We start from the raw sequence: 19,273 nt of genomic DNA on the forward strand, positions 1-19,273 counted from the left end.
GTACTACGTGTTGCTCTAATCTGGACACGATGTCATCCGGTAGTGAGTATGAGTCTGCATTGCACATTCTGAGCTTGGAACTTATCGAGCTTTACGGCTTTTATAGTCTACTCTAATGAGACACTGGCCCCTGAACAGGGATGTCTGGACATGAAGGCTTCCGGAGTAGAGCTCAGCGAGAACGGTGGGGAATGCACCCACGGGCTGCGCAGCCGCCACACCGCACGTACCGATTCGCCGACCAACGTAGAACCTCTCCCGAGTGAAGCGTGCGGACAGCACAAGATGTTCGCTCGGCGGAAGCGCTACCAGGACACGCTCGCCATGTTTGGCTGCGTCTGCAGGGCAATGCTTGCTCACGGTCTTCAGTCCTGCTGCACGACTAAGCACGCGCACAACAACCACTCGTCATTGCGACTCGTTCGCTCCATCTATTCTTCCCGTGCCCCTTCTGTCACCTCCGCCAGAAGTCGCAAGTCGGTAGATTCCCACTGCAAGGGAAATGGCTGTTGCACCTCCGAGCGCCCCTCAACAGGCTCGCACTACGACAAAGCCGTCAGTCGCTCTAGTCGAGTGTCGGTGGATTCTTGCTGCGATGGAGATGGTTGCTGCGGTGCTAGCAAGCCCTCTATGGAGCATAATTCCGCATCGCGCATCTCCCTGGACTCTTGCTGCCGTGACGGACAGTGCGATGTCGTGAAATCCGGACAGGAGGTGTACGGCAGCGAGAATGCACACGAGAAGATACCGGTCGCCGGATCGGGCCACATCGAAGTCGAGATATCACAGAAGGCCACCATCACCCCTGACCAGCACGCTGTCCTGGCAATTAGGGGCATGACATGTACGGGTTGCGAGAACAAGATGATCCGCGTCCTTAGGGCCATCCCGGCGATCCACAACGTCAAGACTAGCCTGGTGCTCTGCCGCGCTGAGTTTGACTTCGATACCAGCGTTGCTGACCTGCAAGAGCTTGTGCACGTCATCGCGACGCGGACGGGGTTCTCGATCGAAACAATTGAGGCTGGCAAGACGCGCGACTTGCAATTTACAGTCCAAAGGTTGCTTCTCAGTGGATTCCTAGCGATGCCTTTGCCGAAAGGTGTAGAGAGGGCCATCCGCATCAACAAGGATACAGTTCATATAGAGTATGACCCGGAAACTACGGGTGCGCGCGATGTCATGCGAGCCTACGAGACTTTCTCTCCCATTTTGGCGCCAGAGCCACCCGATCCTGCGATCACTGCCGGGAGGAAGCACATACGCACCCTCACGCTGCGTACAGTTACATCGGCCCTGCTTACGATCCCGGTCCTTGTCATGGCGTGGGCACCACTTCCTCCCAACCCGCACGCGTACTCTATTGCGTCGCTAGTCCTTGCCACAGCCGTACAGACTGCAATCACAGGGCCGGTCTACGTGGGCGCATTCAAGAGCCTGTTCTTCTCGGGGCTCGTGGAAACAGACCTGCTCATTGTCTTGAGCACCACGGCGGCGTATGTCTATTCGGTGGTAGCGTTCGCATTCAGCATTCGTGGGCATCCTCTCGAGTCGGGCGAATTTTTCGAGACAAGCACGCTCCTCGTGACGCTAATCATCCTCGGGCAACTTGTGAGCGCTTGTGCGCGTCAGCGCGCCATCACCATGATATCCATACGTGCGCTGCAGCAAGAGACCGCAACACTTGTGCATGCGAACGGCTTGGAAGAAGTGATCAATGCGCGATTGCTACACTACAATGATCATATCAAGATCGCCCCAGACGAGGCTGTGATCACCGACGGTGTGGTGCGCGACGGGCAGAGTGAGGTCGATGAATCGATGATGACCGGTGAATCGCGCCCTGTCGCCAAAGTGGTCGGCAGCAAAGTCATTGCGGGCACAGTGAACGGGCCAAGCTCGTTGCTTGTCGAAGTCACACGGCTTCCAGGCGAAAATACTATCAGTGACATTGCCTCTATGGTGGACGATGCCCGGTTCTCGCGCGCTAGGGTGCAAGCTACCGTGGACCGCATCTGCGGTTCGTTCGTCCCGGTAGTCCTGTTGGTTGCAATCGCCACCTTCCTCGTCTGGCTCGCTGTTGGCCTTGCCGTTCGTAAACAGTCTGGCGCCGAGGCGGCAGTTACAGCGCTAACGTACGCCATCGCTGCGCTGGCCATCTCGTGCCCATGTGCGATCGGTCTGGCGGTTCCTATGGTCATTCTCATAGCTGGCGGTGTAGCAGCGAAGAACGGATTAGTGTTCAAAGCCGCAACCACGATCGAGTCGGCGCGCGACATCACTCACGTCGTGTTCGACAAGACGGGCACACTTACCCAGGGTCGACTCTCGGTCGTCGCTAGCGAGATATTCGACATGCCCATATTCAATGCACGCGCGGCTATCAGCGAGCTGGTTAAGTCCAGTAAGCATCCCGTCGCACGAGCTGTGGCTGCATACCTTGGCTCGGCCGCGAATGACGAGAAGACGGATGTAAGCGGGATAGAAGTCGTGACTGGCCTTGGTATTCAAGGCAGTATCGCTGGAGGGATCATTCGCGGAGGTAGTGCCAGCTGGCTCGAGTCGATCAATCACCCCGTCGTCGCTCCTATTCTCGGACAGGGCTTGACCACCTTCTGCGTCACGTACGACGGACAGCTTGTCGCAGCGTTCGGACTTGAAGACGCCCTGCGGCCCGAGGCCCGCTTCGTGGTGGCTACTCTCAAGGCACGCAACATCGGTGTCTCAATTCTTAGCGGCGACCATCCTGCCGCGGTCTGCACGGTTGCAGACAGCCTCAGCATTCCTGGTGACAACGTGAAGTCCGCGTGCATGCCTGTAGACAAGCAAGCATACATCAAAGCACTTATCGCGACGCAGGAGAAGGTACTCTTCTGCGGAGACGGCACAAACGACGCGATCGCATTGGCGCAAGCTAACATTGGTGTGCATCTGCACACCGGCGAGGGGGCGGGCTTTGCGGCCTCCACGGCTGCGGATGTAGTCCTGACTCACCCGTCTCTTACTGGGATTATCATCCTGCTCGAGCTCTCCGAGGCCGTACAGCGCCGCATCATGCTGAACTTCGTCTGGTCGGCGATTTACAATTTGGTTGCGATTTTATTTGCCGCGGGCGCCTTCGTCAGAGCTCGCATTGCCCCTGCTTATGCGGGACTCGGCGAAATTGTCAGTGTTCTCCCTGTGGTGCTGGTTGCCCTGCAGCTGAAGTGGTTCAGGCCTTCTGCTTGAGACGTGATCACCCGTGGTCAACAATTCTGATAGACGCCCCTAGGTATTTGGTTCTGAAGGGCAGTTTCGTCTGCAATATTGCTTGTTTGTGTTATGTACAGTATGTATGCGATATGCCGGATTAGATGGCTCCATGTTTCACTGTCGTTATCTTCGCTGTAGTAGGTTACGACCGAGAGAAAAGAGTCGTTCCGATAACAATGCGATGTATGTATCCTTTGAACCTTCTATGTTCCAAGTGAGATGCGATAGCTGGAGGATTATATGCTACAGTAGTGTCCGATAGCATCTGGTTCGACGTCTGCAAATAAAACTTATATTATATCAACGACCGAAGGCCATAAGCTGTCAAACATCAATATGAGTGCGCAAATACAAATAGCAAGGATCCACGTAGGCCGCACCCTAGAAGACCAACAAGCGACTGCAGTAATCCTCCAAGAAATGGTATCCATCTATGGCGTATTGAGTCAATAACCTGGAGGCCACGACGTCAGAAAAATGCTTACGTCGACATATTGAAGTCGCCAGCTTTGAACAAGCCAGCAAGGACATAGCCGATCACTGCTGAGCCAACAACAGCACCGGCAACAGAGAACACGACAAACGCCAAGAAGACTAGCAGTGCGAGGGTAACACGCGAGCGTGTCTCGTTCGGCTTCCACAGCGCACGATACTGATACACGAGCGCGAGCGTAGGATCAGTTCCGGGATTAGGAGATGAATGTTGCCCGGGCGCCATCAAGGGGATGTCGGCCGCTGCAGCGGGTGGAACCCTAAAGTAGGGAGAGAACGCAAATGAAGATGACAGCCTATAACGAGGACGTGTGTGCGTCGCGGGCCGTGGGGGAAAGGTAACGTTGAGGAACGCGTATATAGCGCAGAGAACATAGGCTGGTACGTAGAAGACAAGCGTCCAGTAGAGAGTGAACCGGAATATTTCTGAGCGTACAAATCCCGTTTAGCAGATGCACGCAAGAGAGTGCTGATAGCCCACCGTGAGAGTCATACAGGTAGACACCTCCAGGTTGCACAGCTGCTTTACCTTGGATGGGGTATACCTCGATAACCCAGTTGTACAGAGATGGCCACGGTACCGAGGTCGAGTCGGGCATGGCATTGAGAGCACCCGGCGGTGTCTATGAAGGACTTGGATGAAATGCTCTCCAGTGATCTAGAAAACGCGGGCGGAGAGCGGGAATGCATGAAGGACTACTTCATGACAGTCGCAGTGCGGCAATAAACATGAGGTGCAGGCGCCCGTAGTGAAGGGGCGCTTATTGTTCATCATCAGAGACTGCTCAAAATAGGCAACTCTTCAAGAACACTGTAAATGAAAGGCGGTGGGCGGGTGAACGCCAAGACGTGCCACATTCGACACAAGGCAACATTTTCTGAAGCAGCTTTGCATAATATTATACGTATGCATTTCGAGTACGTATACTCATGTGGGCAAGGGAATACCGGCGTAGCTCTACCTCAGAGGCCCAGAGTATGCCGATATTTGCCATGGTTGTGGATGGTAGACTGAAATGCGGACTGCATTTTTCGAATAGTGGTTTCCGTTAGTCGTGAATTTCATAAGGGCACGACGAGGTGGACAAGCAACTGATGTCTTATTTACAGCCTCCGATTTAAGTAGGTTTATCGTGTATGAACGTCGGGATGACCAGCCGTGCTAACAGTACAACGCTACTTCCATAACAGAGATATCCTTTCTTGACCGCGATGTATTTAGTCGCAGAAGGTGATGACCAAATCACACTGTCAAATATATTAGCCTCGATGGACCTCATGTAGCACGGCGAGGTCTCAAACTTACGTTGGCAACTGTGCAGGGAACCTGCACGTAAGTGTCATCAGGATTAAAGAAAGCACACTCCGTGCAATCAGCGGAAGTGCCTGCATGGATGCAGATCGTGAGACCTCATAAGTTCAACCGCCGATGGAAATGCTCTCACAGTCGCATCCGCTGACGTCGCAGCCGTTGTAGTATCTGCGCGCAAGGTGAGTCCTTAAGAACGAATAGTCGAAGAAATAACACATACCCAAATCCGGTCGTTACCGAGAACGCGTGACTGTGCGCACGTTAAGAACACCGGTTTATTGATGTGAGATATAGTACGCACGGAGGAATCAGGGAGATATCAGTGCTGCTCTGCCCGTTCTCGAGAGTCGTCTCGACGAGGGTACATCCCTCCCCATTGTTGCCGCAGTTGCCTATAATTCGTGCCGATATGGCGCACGTCAAGGATCATCGATCATTGAACATACATGGCTCACGAACCTGTCTGCAAGTAGCTATAAACATATTGATTATTGTTAGCCTTCCTGGAGACCTAGTATCTCAAGTTTCTCAACAATATAAACACGTACGCGATGGCGCCGATGAGGGGGCCGTCGATCGTGTAAGCAGTCCCGGTAGAGAGAACGTCTCCGTTCTGGGCTCTCAAGTACGGCTACATACAAGGAGCCGTTAGCGGCTAGCGTCTGAAGGTTGTGAAGTATCGCTTTGGTACTGACGGTTCCAGTACCACACCTTCAGAAGAGGGGTATCAGTTACGCATGGAGGTACAAAACAGCTGCACTTACTTGTTGTCAAAAGTCACCGTGTGAGACTCAGCGTTGACCCGGACGATGGCCATGGAAGCGGTGAGCAAGGCTGCGAAGGTGGACTTGAAGAGCATGTTAGTAGTTGTTGCGAGGAGTCTTCAGGGTTGGATGTATAGAAGAGGGGAAGGTACTGAGATTCCATGTACTGTGGCCTGGCTTTTATAGAGCCAGAACCCGACATCATTGGGCGGCCTCGTCACACATAGAGCCACTCTTGACAAACAGCGGCGGTACAGGAGGCTGATCAGCTGTGGCGCCAGCTGTCGTCGGGCGGCGAAGGGTATGGGGCGTCCACGGCGTCAAGGGCAACTCACAGCGCGCGATTCAATGGCGGAACCGCAACGAATTGTGGGATTTCGGGCGGCGGTACTGACTACCGCTGATGAAAGAGGGATGTTGATTGTGCGTTCCGATGTTTCAAGAGGGGTTAGACCATGTTGAAATCTCACCAACTGACCGCAATTCGTCTTGCAAGGATTTAAGGGTGACACTTCGTAAGGGATCAGCTCGATGGACGGCATGAACTCCGACTCTCGAAAGATCTGTTGTGTATCACAACAAGAAAATAGTGCTGTGGAGAACTTACCGTCCAAACCGTGGTACATATTGAAAAGCACTCCTCGGCAAACGTGTAGCGTAGACACGTACTATCTTGAAATGCGAGTGTCGTGGAGCATTAGCTGACGATACAACACTCCAAATCCGTGTTCCATCATCATAGAGGCGCGGCGGCCTACATAAATCGAGGTTAGTTGCATGTCGTGATCAATATAGAAGCGGAGGGCTTACCCTTCTGGCTTGTAGAGAGCGAGAATACATCAGGTGTACACCGCGAACAAAGAATAACAAGATGTTCTTGGGGGATGAAACACCTATTAGACGACGTGTATGAGACGGTACAATAATAGACAGCATTGTCGCCAACAATGTCTCAACGTGATCTCTGTAGATGTCCGCCCGAACACACCTCGTATCACTAGGAAGGAGTTAGCAGGTGATGTACGCAAGATCCAGTGATCCGAATCGGAGCTTCTCGCAGGACTGAGTGCACAGGGAAACCCAGTTGCTTGTTTCTAGCGGATATAGCAGCCGCGGAAATGGAAGCGCAACCTACGGCGCGTCAGTGTGATCTGGAGGCGCGCCATGAGATCGGGGACCAAGCACCGGTCACGCGCCCGCCTTCGAGCGGTCATGCGTGCATTCAGTGGCAAGCGGAGCAGGTAAATAGAAGCCAGTTAGGAGAATGTAGGTGAGTATGCGGCAAGCAGAGACATAGTGAGATGCGCCCCATAGCTACATAAACGATATGCGGTGAGTAAGATACGAGTCATATTGTACTAATGCTTAGCAGAATGTGTACCCGAAACACTTTACCACATAACCATAACATGATGCCTTCGTAAAGTAATAGATTGTGAACCACGAGACACGCCAATTTCGAAATGACATACCACTTGCACTAGGCGCTCGACCCTCGAGTCAATATTGTTGATCTGGCGTTTAGTCACAAACCCAATCACAGTTGGATAGGCGGCAAACACGGATACTGCATCCCCAAGGTGGGTGACAATGAAAGCGCATCTTTGAGGTGGCAGCCATGCTTTGCAGCTCCACACACCGACGTACGGCGCGAGCTTTTTTTCTCCACCAAACACAGCGCCGCTGCGTAGCGTGGACAGCTGTCCCCAATATCATTGTTTTTGATTGACAAGGTGGCGACTCGGAAGCGTATGATATATACGCCCGCGCCGCTGTCATGAAAGCGCCAATGCCGGAGAACTGACTAGAGAGAATATGTGAGGTCGTTTGGGCTGGGGAAAAATCTCAGCGCGATGTATCCCCACGAAGCGTCTCGCTAGGCTTGCACTTTGCAATCCAGCAGCGGCAATGAATATATGATGCAAGATGCAGGTAGAGACACAAATGTACTTGACGGTAATGACGATCCGGATTGTGGGTTTTTTTAAACATGACCTGACGGAAGTTAATTCTTCCAACTGTGCAATGAATGAGCGACACAATATCCAGCGTATATCCAAATACATACATTTTAACGGTGCGGTCTCTGCCCCCGCTGACGATCTTGTCCGCGACAAAGTCGACGCAGTACACCTCGTCCGTGTGCCCAGGGAGATCCGTCTTCAGCTTGTACGTCTTAAGGTCCCAGATCTACAGCGCGCGGCCACCGTCAGCTCAACGCCGCCCATGCCCATGCCTAAGCTGCCGCCACACAACACACAACACGCACCTTCACCGTGCTGTCCTTGCTCGCGCTCACCAGCAGCCGCGAGTCCGCGCTCCACGTGAGCCGGTACACCGCCGCGATGTGCCCGCGCAGCGTCGCGACGAACTTTCCCGTGCGCCCGTCCCACACGCGCACGCTGTTGTCCCACGCGGCGCTCGCCGCCCAGCGCCCGTCCGGGCTGAACGCGACGTGCGCGACCTGCCGCTGGTGCCCTGTCAGCCGCGCGACGGGCTTCAGCTTCCCGCCGCGCGCCGCCGCCGCGTGAGCCGCACCGGAGGCCGCCCGCGCGGGGAAGAGCGACCAGAAGAAGAGCGTGTGGTCGTCGGAGCCAGAGATGAGCGTCTCGCCGTTGGCGGAGGCGAGGGCGTTGTAGCGCGCGAGTGCGAGCGATTGCGCTGTAGTGCATGGATATGAAGGCTGACGGGGTCATGCGGGAGGATGGACTCACCCTCGCTGTCTGAGGCTGACTTCTTTCCAGTGTGGTCATACGGGCCTGTGCGCAGGACAAAGTCCGTGTTCAGGGTTAACGTTGTAACCCAGTGCGCATGGTCTTTTAGGGTATGCAATAGCCGGCCCTGCACGGGCGGTCAGCAGCACAGACGGTATCGTTCAATAAACACAACTGACCCCGTTCGCATCCCATACGCGTATTGTTCGGTCACTCGATGCGGTGTACAGCACACCCTTGCCGTCCACTCCGCCGCCGCCCCACCGCACGATGTTGACGCTGGCTGTGTGCCCGCCCAGTGCGTATTCACAGACGCGGGTCGCCACCGACCACACGCGCACGGTGCCGTCTTTCGAAGACGATGCCAAACGCGGAGCGGACGGGTTTCTGGTATATGTCAGATGAAACACGGTGCGAGGGGAACTGGCGTACTTACAGGTGGACGGGCTCCCATGACAGGGACGTGACCCACTTTGTATGACCCTTCAGAGCATCGCCCATCGGCTTGCCGGTTTTGGGATCCCACAGCCGGACCTGCGAGTGGATGTAATTAGTTTATTCGGGTACGCTGCGGCGGAGCAGCCCGCACGCACATGCCCGTCATGGCCACCTGTTGCCAGTTTTCTCTCCATGGCCTCCCATTCGACGCATAGTACCCAGCCTTTGTGCCCCGACAGAACGTGCGACGGCGTCTCGGTGGAGAGATCCCATAGGCGGGCATTGCAGTCGCCGGATCCTGTCGCAAGCAGGTTGCCGGTCGGCGAGAATGCCGCGCAGAGAATGGGAGACGTATGCCCTACAAAGAGGAACAAATGGGAGCAGGAACAAATGGGAGCAGGAACAAATGGGAGCAGGAACAAGTGTGAGCAGAGTCGGCGGTGCGAGCGTGCCAGGGGTGCGTACCAGACAGCGTCGAGGAGCATCTTGTTGCAGGACGCACTCGAAACACGGCTTGCGGCGAGCAGCGCACGACGAAGACGTCTTCCGCGGTGAAGTGTTGTGATGGATGTGCGAGCACGTCCTGTTCAATAGATTTTGTGATGGCTATCCTTGTGGGCGCCCCTGCGGTAGTAGCGTCCGCGGGCAGCGCGATGTGGAAGGAGAACGGAACAGGGTCGTCATCCTAGCCGTTCGCGGGCGTGAGATGCATCAGTAAGTACAGAGTAAGCCGGCGCACCTTTGTATTCAGCTTGTTGACCAGCGCCTCGAGGCCCTCCCTGGAGACATCCGCGGGCAGATTGACGGCGGGCGCGAGGGGCTGGCCATCGTCCTCGGAGACAAACTGCACGACGACGTTCGGGCATGGTTTGGGGGGCTCCGGGACGGGCTCTGGGATGCCGTGGTAGACCTTTTGGCGCTTTGGCGGGGGAAGGAGGGTGGCCATGGCAGACGGAGCAGAGCAAAGTGCGGTGGACGATCGACTCGCTTTGGCTCGATCAGGGCGTCCCGACGAAAAGTTCGGTGAGCCGTGAACAGGTTGCCTTATATGGACCGCGGCCTAATACACATCTCGTAGTGTGATCGCTCGGTCAGAAGAACCTGACCAACGCTGCCCACATCCGTACTTTCCATTCACATATCGTCGCCGTATAAAGCCTCGCCCGCGCAATGGATAGAGCATCCCCTCCTCCCCGTCTACCAAGGTGTCTGCCCTACTTCGCCTCGCAAAGTCCAACGCGCTCAAAGCACGCTTCAAATCAACCCCTCTGAACCTCGCAGCCCTTCTATCCACCACCTCCTCGACCATGTCTATGAAAATTGTCCCTCGTCGCAGCATCGAGCGCGGGAACGCCAACCATGGCTGGCTCAAGACATTCCACACGTTCTCCTTTGCCTCGTGAGTAGCCTACTGCGGGCTTGGCACATCCGCTGACCCAGAGAATACCCGCTCAGGTACTTCGATGATGAGCACGCACAATTCGGATGCCTCCGAGTCCTCAACGAAGACCGCGTCGAGCCTCACACCGGCTTTGGCACGCACGGTCACCGCGAGTTCGAGATCTTCTCGTACGTCGTCGCAGGGCAGCTCGAGCAGTAAGTGCAGGTGCAAGCGCGCGCGCGTGCGATTATCCCAGCTGACGCGCGACATAGCCGCGACTCTATGGGCAACCTCGAGATCCTGAAGCGGGGCGACCTGCAGATGACCTCGACCGGCACGGGCATCCGTCACAGCGAGAAGGCATACGGCGAGGAGCAGGTCCACTTCCTCCAGATCTGGAGCATGCCGTACAAGGGCCAGCTCCCGCCGACGTACTACACCCGGTAAGCTGCTCCGCGCGCGTTGCGCCCTGAGCCGCGCGCTGAATGACGCGCCCAGGCACTTTACCGACGAAGAGAAGAAGGACACCTGGGCCCGCATCGTCGCGCCCGCCGGCGAGTCCGGCGTTTCCGACGCCCGCGAGGCGTCCGGGCCCGCGCCCGTGCACTCGCGCCTCTCGCTGTACGCGACACTCCTGTCCCCATCCGCCTCCCTCCCGCACGCCTTCCCCACAGACGGCCCGGGCGCGCTGCGCAAGGTGTACGTGCACATCGTCCAGACGTCTGGCTACAACCCGGAGGCCGCGGGCGGCGCGACGGTGCGCGTGTCCGGCGACGGTGCGTCTGTTGAGCTGCGCGAGGGCGACGGGGCGTACATCGTCGGCGAGGCAGGGAAGGAAATGAAGGTCGAGAATGCGGGCGATCGGGTCGCGGAGATCCTGCTGTTCGACGTGGAGTAGCTACTGTCCCGCGCCGGACCTGCCATGGGCTTTGACTCGGGTCTTGACGCTTCTCTCTCTCTCAGACGTGTTCGCTGTATCCATAGCACTTCTAGCATTATACTTGCTCTATCGCAATAATGACACAGTCCCAGAAGACCCAGTGTCCGTGCACACTAGCGAAGTGCGCACGCCTCTGCTACGCTGTTTCTCACCTCGTCGATGCCAAAATGCGGCTCCCGCGCTGCGGCCGTGACGATGGCCGGCAGGCATGTCGGCGCCGCCTCGAAGACCGCGTGCTGTATCTGCGCGACCAGGCCGCGCCCGTTCTTCGCCCTCGCGAGCGCGTCCGCCTTCGTGATGATCGCCTGCAGCGTCCACCGCGTGCCCCCGGACGCTTGGCACTGCGCGTCGAGCTGCTGCAGCATCGCGCGGTCGTGGTCGTTCAGCCCGTGCGTGCCGTTCACGCAGACGAACACCCGGCGCAGCCTGCGGGGGCGGGCGGTCAGCTGGTGGGCGCGGGCAGGGGGGACGCACCTACTCCGTGCGCGTCTGCAGGTACTGGTCGAACAGCGCGCCCCATTCCTGGCGGCCGCGGTCGCCGTAGCCCGGCGCGTCGACCAGGACGAGCTTTCCCGGCTCTGGTCCGATGCGGAAGAAGTTGAGCATCTGCGTGCGGCCCTGCATCGTGCGCAGCGTTGAGCGACTGCACACCCTCGAAGGGGGGGGAAGCGACTCACAGCCTTTTTGCTGGTAAGACATAGGTTGACGCGCCCCATGACCGCATTCATGAGAGTAGACTTGCCCACGTTCGCGCGGCCTGTGAGCGAGGGAGTGTGAGGTGCGGATTGCAGCGCGCTGCGCGATGGGCTACGTACCGGTCACCACTATCTGAGGCAACTTCAGCGTCCGCGGCGGGACGCACTGCATGCAAGGCGCACCTCTGGCAGGCCGCCACAGCTGGGTAGCCGCGCGGCGTCCGTCGCCGACGTCAGGTACTTGGCAGAAGCGGGGTGCGAGAAGACGTCGGTTGTCGTTGTTCGACTTGAGTGGTGTCTTGTGCACGGCCGTGCTGGACGGTTGACCCAGCGCTGCGCGCGTGTGAGGTTTTCGATCGTGTTGAGCGCATTCTTGTTCAGCGAGCGGGACATGGGTCGCGTTGGAGAGGTTTTGGGCGTTGGTGACAATGTTTGGGTTTGGGTTCGGAGTCTGTTAGGCGCGGAACGTGCGCTTGTTTGACCAGGCCCTAATAATGCTTCTTGATCGCGATCGCTTACGCGGTCAGACATGGGCATCCGGAGCCGGCGTAGGTTGATGGAATTGTCTACTCTGCTCTCAGGAGACTAGGCAGAACCATGCTCGGACTGAAGTCTGATATACGCAGGACAATGGCACGTATTCCCAGTGTATGCTCGGATTATATTGTCTCACTTTGAGAAATAGACTCAGTCTTGCACCCTCATTGCATGCTTATCATTGGGGTCCTTAGGCCTGTCTAGCGGGGCTGTCGTTTCTGGTAACTGGGCAACCGAACGACCGCTTGTTCTCAGACTCGGACGCCTCAGAAGTAGCCTGTAGACTCCGGGGTGGGCACCAGCCACTGAATGTCGCGCCTGGGAAGCCATGCACAGAACTGTTCGATTGTATGGAGAGCTAGGGCATGTCGAGGCTTCGCGCCCGGCTGCCATTGGAGCCAGACTGATGAAAACTGACTACGGTTAGCTCATCAACACCACGATGGCATGGTGGCTAACCTTGATCATCTCACGAACGTTGTGGTTTTTCCGGGCGTGATACGCAAGAGACGCCTACACTTCTCACAATGAGCTCAAGCAATGTACGTTTCAAATTGACATTGCCTCTTGGAAGCATTTGGATGATAGGATACCATATGACCTCTTCGGAACAGGACCAGTCCCAAGCCCTTTGAGGACGAGGACACCAATATAATAACGTGACTGCGCATTGTTTGAGCGGCTCCGTCGAACGCGCGCGAGCGAGACTCCGTGCCGAGTGCAAATATGGAGACTACGTCAACTGCCATACTCGTGCGCAACACAGCTTCAGAAGCGTATCGGCTAGTCTAACTTGACACATTGCGCATGTGCTCCTTGTGAGTTTTGTGGCTTCATATTCTGCGCGCCTCAAAACGGACGCTCTGCCTCAATATTGTCGTGCCTGGAGCTTTCGTAGTTTCACTTTCGATTTTTGTCGCGAGAATGTATGACCTCTTGTTTTTGTGAGTCTCAAGAAGGCTTAAAGCAAAAAAATAGCGGATTGCGGTCGAGTTTTTTGCCGTACGTCACTGATGTGCACCCGTACAGCGTGACATCTTCAGCATATTGCATCAGCACCTGCTCCCCGACCTGTCGCGCTTCGACCCTATTCACGAGTTTCGTCTCCTCCTTGAATCTAGACTATATGTGAGGTTCTCCACTGCTCCAGTTGCTGTCTGTTCCTTGTTTTCCTGTACTATTTCCCCGTCAGATGCGCCGGGACTTGATCTCGGCCATTAACACTCTGGGTGTGCAGTCCCCCGCTGATGGTGGATTCTAGCTCTCGGGCCGGGTGCATTGAGCGCACCTGACGAGGATATTCACCGCCCAGATGAACATTGTCAGGGGGGATGGATGTGTTCTTGCCGCCATCTGTCCGGCATGGTGATGAGATTATAGACTCTGTGGCGCTTCTCTGTGTTATAAATTCGACAGGGTGTCCCTCAGGCTGGTTTCCCTAACCCTTGCCACGAGCTCTCATAAAAATCTGGATTTCAATCTTGCATAATGCTCGCAACGTTCGCCGTCGCTGTGGTGACCGCCGCTTTTGCGGCGAAGGTCAATGCGGAAACTCACACCGTCAGCTTCACGAACAAGTGCGTCTTACACTGTCTCTTCAACGGGCGCAAACTCATAATGTGATGACCGCATGATTGCAGCTGTGGCTACGGCGTAGTCAGTATGAATTTGCACGTAATAACATGAGTGCACTGACCGGTATTGCTCTCAGCCGTACTTGTTGGGCGAGAACGGCGAGATAGTTCTGTCCACTGGAGGAGAATCATACACGTCTGACGGCCCCCTTGTGGACTTGATCTCGTGAGTTCTCATCAAGGCTTCTCGCTCTCTCGATAATTGACGAATCCTTTTTTGCGCTTTCAGTTTCCTCCAAACGGGCTCGTGATTTCTTGCTGGTACCTAGGGATGCCTTTCTCATGATACGCTCTCATTTCATAGGTTCCTGTGGGGACAGTGGCGAAGGCTGCACGGTTGTGAACGCAACACTGACCAACACTGGTAGTAGTGTTTCCCTAGAACTTACTCCCCCGTAAGACGCGCACGTTTTACATCCTAATAAGATGTCACTGATTGTGATGAACCTAGCTATGCTTTCAGTGTCACGACAGGATTTGGGTCAGTACGATGAGGAAAGAATGACTTCATCTTGTATTGATAGGTGAGACTACAGCTTTTACAATGGTTGCGACGGAGGGTTCGATTGTGAGTAATAATCAATCAATAGCGACTTATCGTTGTTGACCCGCTCTACATATTAGGTACTTCAGTAGAGTGTACAGAACCTTACGGAGTCTCCCCCGGGCCAATAAGTGTTGAATGTTCTGCGCCTAATGTAAGCCGAACTTTACGAGACATCCCAGTACTTACGAGTTCTCTCTAAAGGTCGATCTTGCCATCACGTTCTGCGACTAGATAGCTCAGCTCGAGGATTCGTTGGGGCGTTTGTTACGGCCGGTGCGAGATTACTATTTTTGTCGATTGTGGGCGGTGAAGTGGTGAAAGTTCGTGTGTGCAACCGCCGTGTGCCCTATCAACGTGGGCAGTGCCGTCTCAGACCGTGACACTTCTTGCACCGCATGATCTATGTACCTGGAAGCTGTCAGGAAACTGCCAGCTTCCCAAATGCCAATAATAGAAAACAGAACCGCGCTTTGCACGTGATGGGACGCGTCGCGATGATTGCTTTGAGGGAATCTCCATTGATTCTCCGATGGCATGACCGTGGCGCTCATACTTTAAATTCTCTCCCATGCTCTTGAAGCTTGTGTAATACCGCACGTAAACTTTACCATGCGAGAGAAGCATCCCCCCACCCCCGGTTGTCCTGTACCATTCGCGTTGTACGTCTTCGCAGTGCGATCAAACACGTCCTTCCCATATTGGAACTAACCGTCAAATCAGTTTTGTTTCTCTCATACAGGCAATTGCAGCACTAAAGCCACGGAAACCAGGAGTGAAACCACCCAGTGGTACTTCCGGCGCTGTAAAAACTCTCCAAAATTGGCAGGCGGAGCTGCATCGGCGGTATGCACCCCTTCTGCCAGGAACTACGGCCATTATTTTCCGCCTGCTCTTTCCGGATCACGATGCGGACCGTAAATACGGAATGCAAGAAGCTCGACTCGCGCAATACCTAGCTGAGATCATCGGCGTCTCAACATCTCCTGGGGGCAGGGGCAACGCTCTCGTCAACTGGAACGGTGAAAATGCGATCGGCTGCCTCGGAAATGAGGTACAAGACGTCTTAGAGAAGAGCACAAGCGTAACTGCATACATCCATCGCATTTACGCCTGTGTACTTACACCTTATCCTCTAGACAACGGAAAACACTCTTAGTATATATCAGGTTGACGCGCTGCTCACTGAGCTCGCGGCTACATGTGCCTTCTCCTCCCCGGCATATAGATATCCGTCGAGTTCCACCACCGTCACGACGATGCGCCACCGCCCCAGACGAGCGATCCTCCGCGAACTCTTCTCTGCTCTGTCGCCGGTCGAAGCGTCTGTCGCGACCCAAATCATTCTAAAAGATTTGCGACCACTGTTGTATCCCCTACCTGATGGCCAGACGCACTACACAGCGCTTCTGCTGCAGCACAACAGTAACGCTCTCACGACGCTTACTTTAAGCAATGCAATGTATGCGTGGGATAATCGCGGTCGCTTCTCGGCTGCATTTCGCGTTCGAGCTCGCCTGGCGGATGCAGCGCTTCTGTATGAGCAGATGTGTTTCACTGATGGGCGTTACGTTCCTCTGAAGCCTCGAGTTGGGGTCGCTGTCCAGGTCCGTATGCCCGTTATCGCGCGATGCAGTGTGCTCATAGCCATGTTACGCCGACAGATACCGAAGTGTGTCAAAGGACAAGGCTGTATTCAGTCTCTGCGTTTGCTATCCGAGTCGAAGAAGGTCTGGGCAGAGACCAAATATGACGGCGAGCGGGCACAGATCCATGTGGAAATCATCTCGGGTGAGCCACAGATCACGATCTACAGCAAGAGTGGACGTGAATCGACCATGGACCGCATTGCAATTCATCCGTATGTCGCTCGGAGGTTTCGTATAGTCGAGAAAAGCCTCATGCAATTCATTCTCAGGACTATATGCGATGCGTTTCAGCTGAAGTCAGACGCATCCAGGGTGAAGAAGAACGTGATCGTTGAAGCCGAGATGGTTGCGTATTCAGATACTCTTGGTCAAGTAGATGGTGTGTCGCCTCTTGCATCCCGAAAACAGTGATCTGAATCACGTCCCTGATGGCCCTTAGAGTTCTGGAGAATTCGAAGTCTGATAGGAAGCACGGCTGTTGGTCCCCGGCATACCAAACCATCTAAAGGAGTACCGCTAGAACCTGAGGACGGGTGTGTTGGATGTATGCGCCGCGGAATCAGCGACTAATCAACAAATTATCTCAGTGGTTCTCAGTGCTCTCTCGATTCTAACGCCTCTGATGACAGCGCGCGTCATCTGGCTCTCGTTTTCTTCGATGTTTTGATGCTGGATGACGCGTCGCTCCTGGACTCCTCATACTCCGTGCGGCGCCAGACCCTGGAATCGATCGTCCGCGTCATACCCGGCCATTCCATGCTCGCGCAGCGCCAGGCAATTCCTACCATACAAAGATCCCCCAACAAAGACGTTACGCCCGATAAACAGCTGAGGGATGCATTTGCAAGGAACATTGCCGACCATCAGGAAGGTCTCGTACTGAAGGCAGACGAAGCGAAATACAACGAGCGGCAGTTGCCGTGGATCAAGGTAGCGTTGTCCTGATCATTTCTGGACTGACAGTATGTTGACTGTCTTTCCTCAGTTGAAGAGAGATTATATCCCTGGTTATGGGGACACTGTCGATCTCGTCATTGTTGGTGCAGCTTGGGAAAAGGAGCGCGCGAGAGAACTGAGAGGTGAGTAGTCTCTGCCCAGCCTGCAAGAAACACCTACTTATCCTTTCGTCATCTTTCCACTAGTTGCCCCTACTGCATATACTACATTCTATTTGGGCGTCCTATCCAACAGAGAAGTCATGAAAGCCGACGTGAGTACTTACCTTGATCTTGGCTACTTACAGGTCTTGATGATTATATACAGCCCCGGATATTTCCCCATTTCGAGGTATACTTTACGGTGTCGTATGGATTGAGCCGAGAAGCACTCGAAGAACTCAACTTCGTGATCAAGAGCTCTGACTCGATCGTGTATACTAATGATAACGTGAGCAGCGATATCAAATGTCTCTTGCACACGGTCTTGCTGACGTTCCTTCCCCCGTTGCAGTCTTTGCGTAGCCTCTCCTACCAATTTAATCTGTTTGCTGGGATACCTCGTCCTACTACCCTCCTACGGGAGCCACTGCTAGTGGAGATCTTTGGCGCCGGTTTCACGAAAGCACCACACAACAGAGTTCGTCGTTATTGCTTTTGTCGACCAGCTGGACTGACCTGCATCGTCGACAGTTTTATGAACTTCGTTTCCCCCGACTCACTAAAGTGTATCGCGCGAGCGAGCGTACCTGGGCAGACGGTATGACTTTGACAGAGCTTCAAGAAATTGCACACAATATCGTCGGCCGTGACCCGTCCGACAAGGACGTGGAAGACTGGTGCAACGAGATCTGGGGGAAGCCATCGGCTCCCGGCGCGAAGTGCCCCCTAAAGCGAAAGCGTGTTGAGCAGCTCTGGATCAAGAAGCTGGAAGAAATCGACAATAAAGAGTGCGTCAAAGCTATTGGCAAGTCAGAATCTAGTGCCCGCAAGCGCGTGATGGCGGATCAGAACAAGATTGGCGAAAACGACACCCAAGACGCGGCGAGACCGCTAAAGAGGCTCAAAGCTTTAGGCTCAGTAACAAACCTTACAGACCAGTTTCAGTCGTCAGCATCACATCACTCTTCTTCAAGGAAACGTTGCTCTGTGGAGACAAGCCTTCGCACCGAGCGGCCAACAGCGGCGATCGTCTCGCGTAGCCCTCCGTCTAAGCAGTACACTTGTACGCAGAGAGAATACCACTTGCCATCTCCACCGGCGTCGTCTCCCGCCCCCGAAATGAAGCCTGCTGAGTCGACGGCAAAGAAATCTACCCTTCATGAAACCCTTCTGCATAACCCGAGGCAGATGAAGTCAGAATCTGCAGAGCAACAATTGTTCAACACCCTGTCCGTCAAGCACGAGGTCGATGTTACTGCGCCATCAGTCAAGTGGGCCGATACCCCTCTGGGGGCGTTCTTGCGCAACGCAGTCGTGTGGATTTCGCGTAATCCGCACTCCCATAAACTGGTCAGGCGAGTTCCCTCCTACATGATAGTGCCTGCCGCCCAGCAAGTATACGGACTCGAGTCATTCTTACAAGCATGCAGGTGGTGCACGCCAGATAAGGTTATTCCTAGCTGCGACTGGGTTCAACTTGGTGTCGTTTTCGTCGATGATAACGACAGCGATGTCAATCAATGGATGGACTACCCGCTCAAGACACTACTGGAACGACGCTCCTCTTTACTGGGCACCACGAGTCTCTCTGATTGCAAGCCGGTGTGGGTGTTGAGCATGAGGATGCTTAGCTACGATGAATTACGGACAAATAGTAGTGATATAGAAGGCCGTGCGATATGCAAGCTGGGTTGACGACGTGTTGGTCGTAACTTATCTCTAACTCTTATTCCATAAATCTCCTATTGTAATTAGTGGCCACTTTTAGCATTTGTCACTGGCAGTACATTGTGTAGTCAGAAACTTCGAAACTGTAACGCGTGC

The 19,273-nt window shown here is 54.8% G+C and overlaps 8 protein-coding genes across 8 annotated transcripts; 4 read left to right on the plus strand and 4 right to left on the minus strand.

Annotated features, from left to right (window-relative positions):
• The first annotated feature begins 264 nt into the window (after positions 1-264).
• On the plus strand, positions 265-3,544 carry POSPLADRAFT_1168242 (hypothetical protein). Its single transcript, XM_024488003.1, has 2 exons — positions 265-696; positions 814-3,544. Exons 1-2 carry the CDS (start codon positions 286-288, stop codon positions 3,226-3,228), a joined length of 2,826 nt encoding a protein of 941 aa, XP_024340888.1. The 5' UTR covers positions 265-285; the 3' UTR covers positions 3,229-3,544.
• Positions 3,543-4,343, minus strand: POSPLADRAFT_1045215 (hypothetical protein; the record flags this gene model as incomplete). The annotated part of the gene is made up of 4 exons (XM_024478705.1): positions 3,543-3,573; positions 3,633-3,683; positions 3,738-4,170; positions 4,226-4,343. 4 exons carry the CDS (start codon positions 4,341-4,343, stop codon positions 3,543-3,545), a joined length of 633 nt encoding a protein of 210 aa, XP_024340889.1.
• A 619-nt stretch (positions 4,344-4,962) lies between these two features.
• On the minus strand, positions 4,963-5,915 carry POSPLADRAFT_1045216 (hypothetical protein; the record flags this gene model as incomplete). The annotated part of the gene is made up of 9 exons (XM_024478706.1): positions 4,963-4,992; positions 5,051-5,130; positions 5,190-5,224; positions 5,277-5,306; positions 5,358-5,448; positions 5,516-5,519; positions 5,601-5,687; positions 5,752-5,767; positions 5,821-5,915. 9 exons carry the CDS (start codon positions 5,913-5,915, stop codon positions 4,963-4,965), a joined length of 468 nt encoding a protein of 155 aa, XP_024340890.1.
• A 1,910-nt stretch (positions 5,916-7,825) lies between these two features.
• POSPLADRAFT_1045217 (hypothetical protein) lies at positions 7,826-9,918 on the minus strand (the record flags this gene model as incomplete). Its single annotated transcript, XM_024478707.1, has 9 exons — positions 7,826-7,838; positions 7,889-8,010; positions 8,090-8,481; positions 8,535-8,661; positions 8,714-8,921; positions 8,971-9,068; positions 9,128-9,330; positions 9,438-9,657; positions 9,712-9,918. The coding sequence occupies 9 exons, from the start codon at positions 9,916-9,918 to the stop codon at positions 7,826-7,828; spliced, it is 1,590 nt and encodes a 529-aa protein (XP_024340891.1).
• A 367-nt stretch (positions 9,919-10,285) lies between these two features.
• On the plus strand, positions 10,286-11,251 carry POSPLADRAFT_1137415 (hypothetical protein; the record flags this gene model as incomplete). Its single annotated transcript, XM_024484789.1, has 4 exons — positions 10,286-10,371; positions 10,428-10,568; positions 10,626-10,796; positions 10,852-11,251. 4 exons carry the CDS (start codon positions 10,286-10,288, stop codon positions 11,249-11,251), a joined length of 798 nt encoding a protein of 265 aa, XP_024340892.1.
• Positions 11,252-11,406: 155 nt separating this feature from the next.
• POSPLADRAFT_1054715 (hypothetical protein) lies at positions 11,407-12,381 on the minus strand (the record flags this gene model as incomplete). Its single annotated transcript, XM_024480549.1, has 5 exons — positions 11,407-11,719; positions 11,772-11,911; positions 11,971-12,050; positions 12,109-12,121; positions 12,172-12,381. 5 exons carry the CDS (start codon positions 12,379-12,381, stop codon positions 11,407-11,409), a joined length of 756 nt encoding a protein of 251 aa, XP_024340893.1.
• A 1,632-nt stretch (positions 12,382-14,013) lies between these two features.
• On the plus strand, positions 14,014-14,937 carry POSPLADRAFT_1137213 (hypothetical protein; the record flags this gene model as incomplete). The annotated part of the gene is made up of 7 exons (XM_024484765.1): positions 14,014-14,106; positions 14,213-14,325; positions 14,429-14,554; positions 14,611-14,640; positions 14,696-14,727; positions 14,784-14,857; positions 14,908-14,937. The coding sequence occupies 7 exons, from the start codon at positions 14,014-14,016 to the stop codon at positions 14,935-14,937; spliced, it is 498 nt and encodes a 165-aa protein (XP_024340894.1).
• Positions 14,938-15,571: 634 nt separating this feature from the next.
• On the plus strand, positions 15,572-18,118 carry POSPLADRAFT_1088234 (hypothetical protein; the record flags this gene model as incomplete). The annotated part of the gene is made up of 10 exons (XM_024483059.1): positions 15,572-15,787; positions 15,843-16,310; positions 16,368-16,724; positions 16,794-16,885; positions 16,940-17,282; positions 17,338-17,431; positions 17,495-17,562; positions 17,616-17,738; positions 17,802-17,927; positions 17,981-18,118. Coding segments are annotated over 10 exons (2,025 nt in total), but the record flags the coding sequence as incomplete, so codon positions are not given.
• Between the last annotated feature and the right edge of the window lie 1,155 nt (positions 18,119-19,273).

Source organism: Postia placenta, assembly GCF_002117355.1.
Source record: "Postia placenta MAD-698-R-SB12 unplaced genomic scaffold POSPLAscaffold_4, whole genome shotgun sequence".
Classification (NCBI taxonomy): Eukaryota; Fungi; Basidiomycota; class Agaricomycetes; order Polyporales; family Adustoporiaceae; genus Rhodonia; species Rhodonia placenta.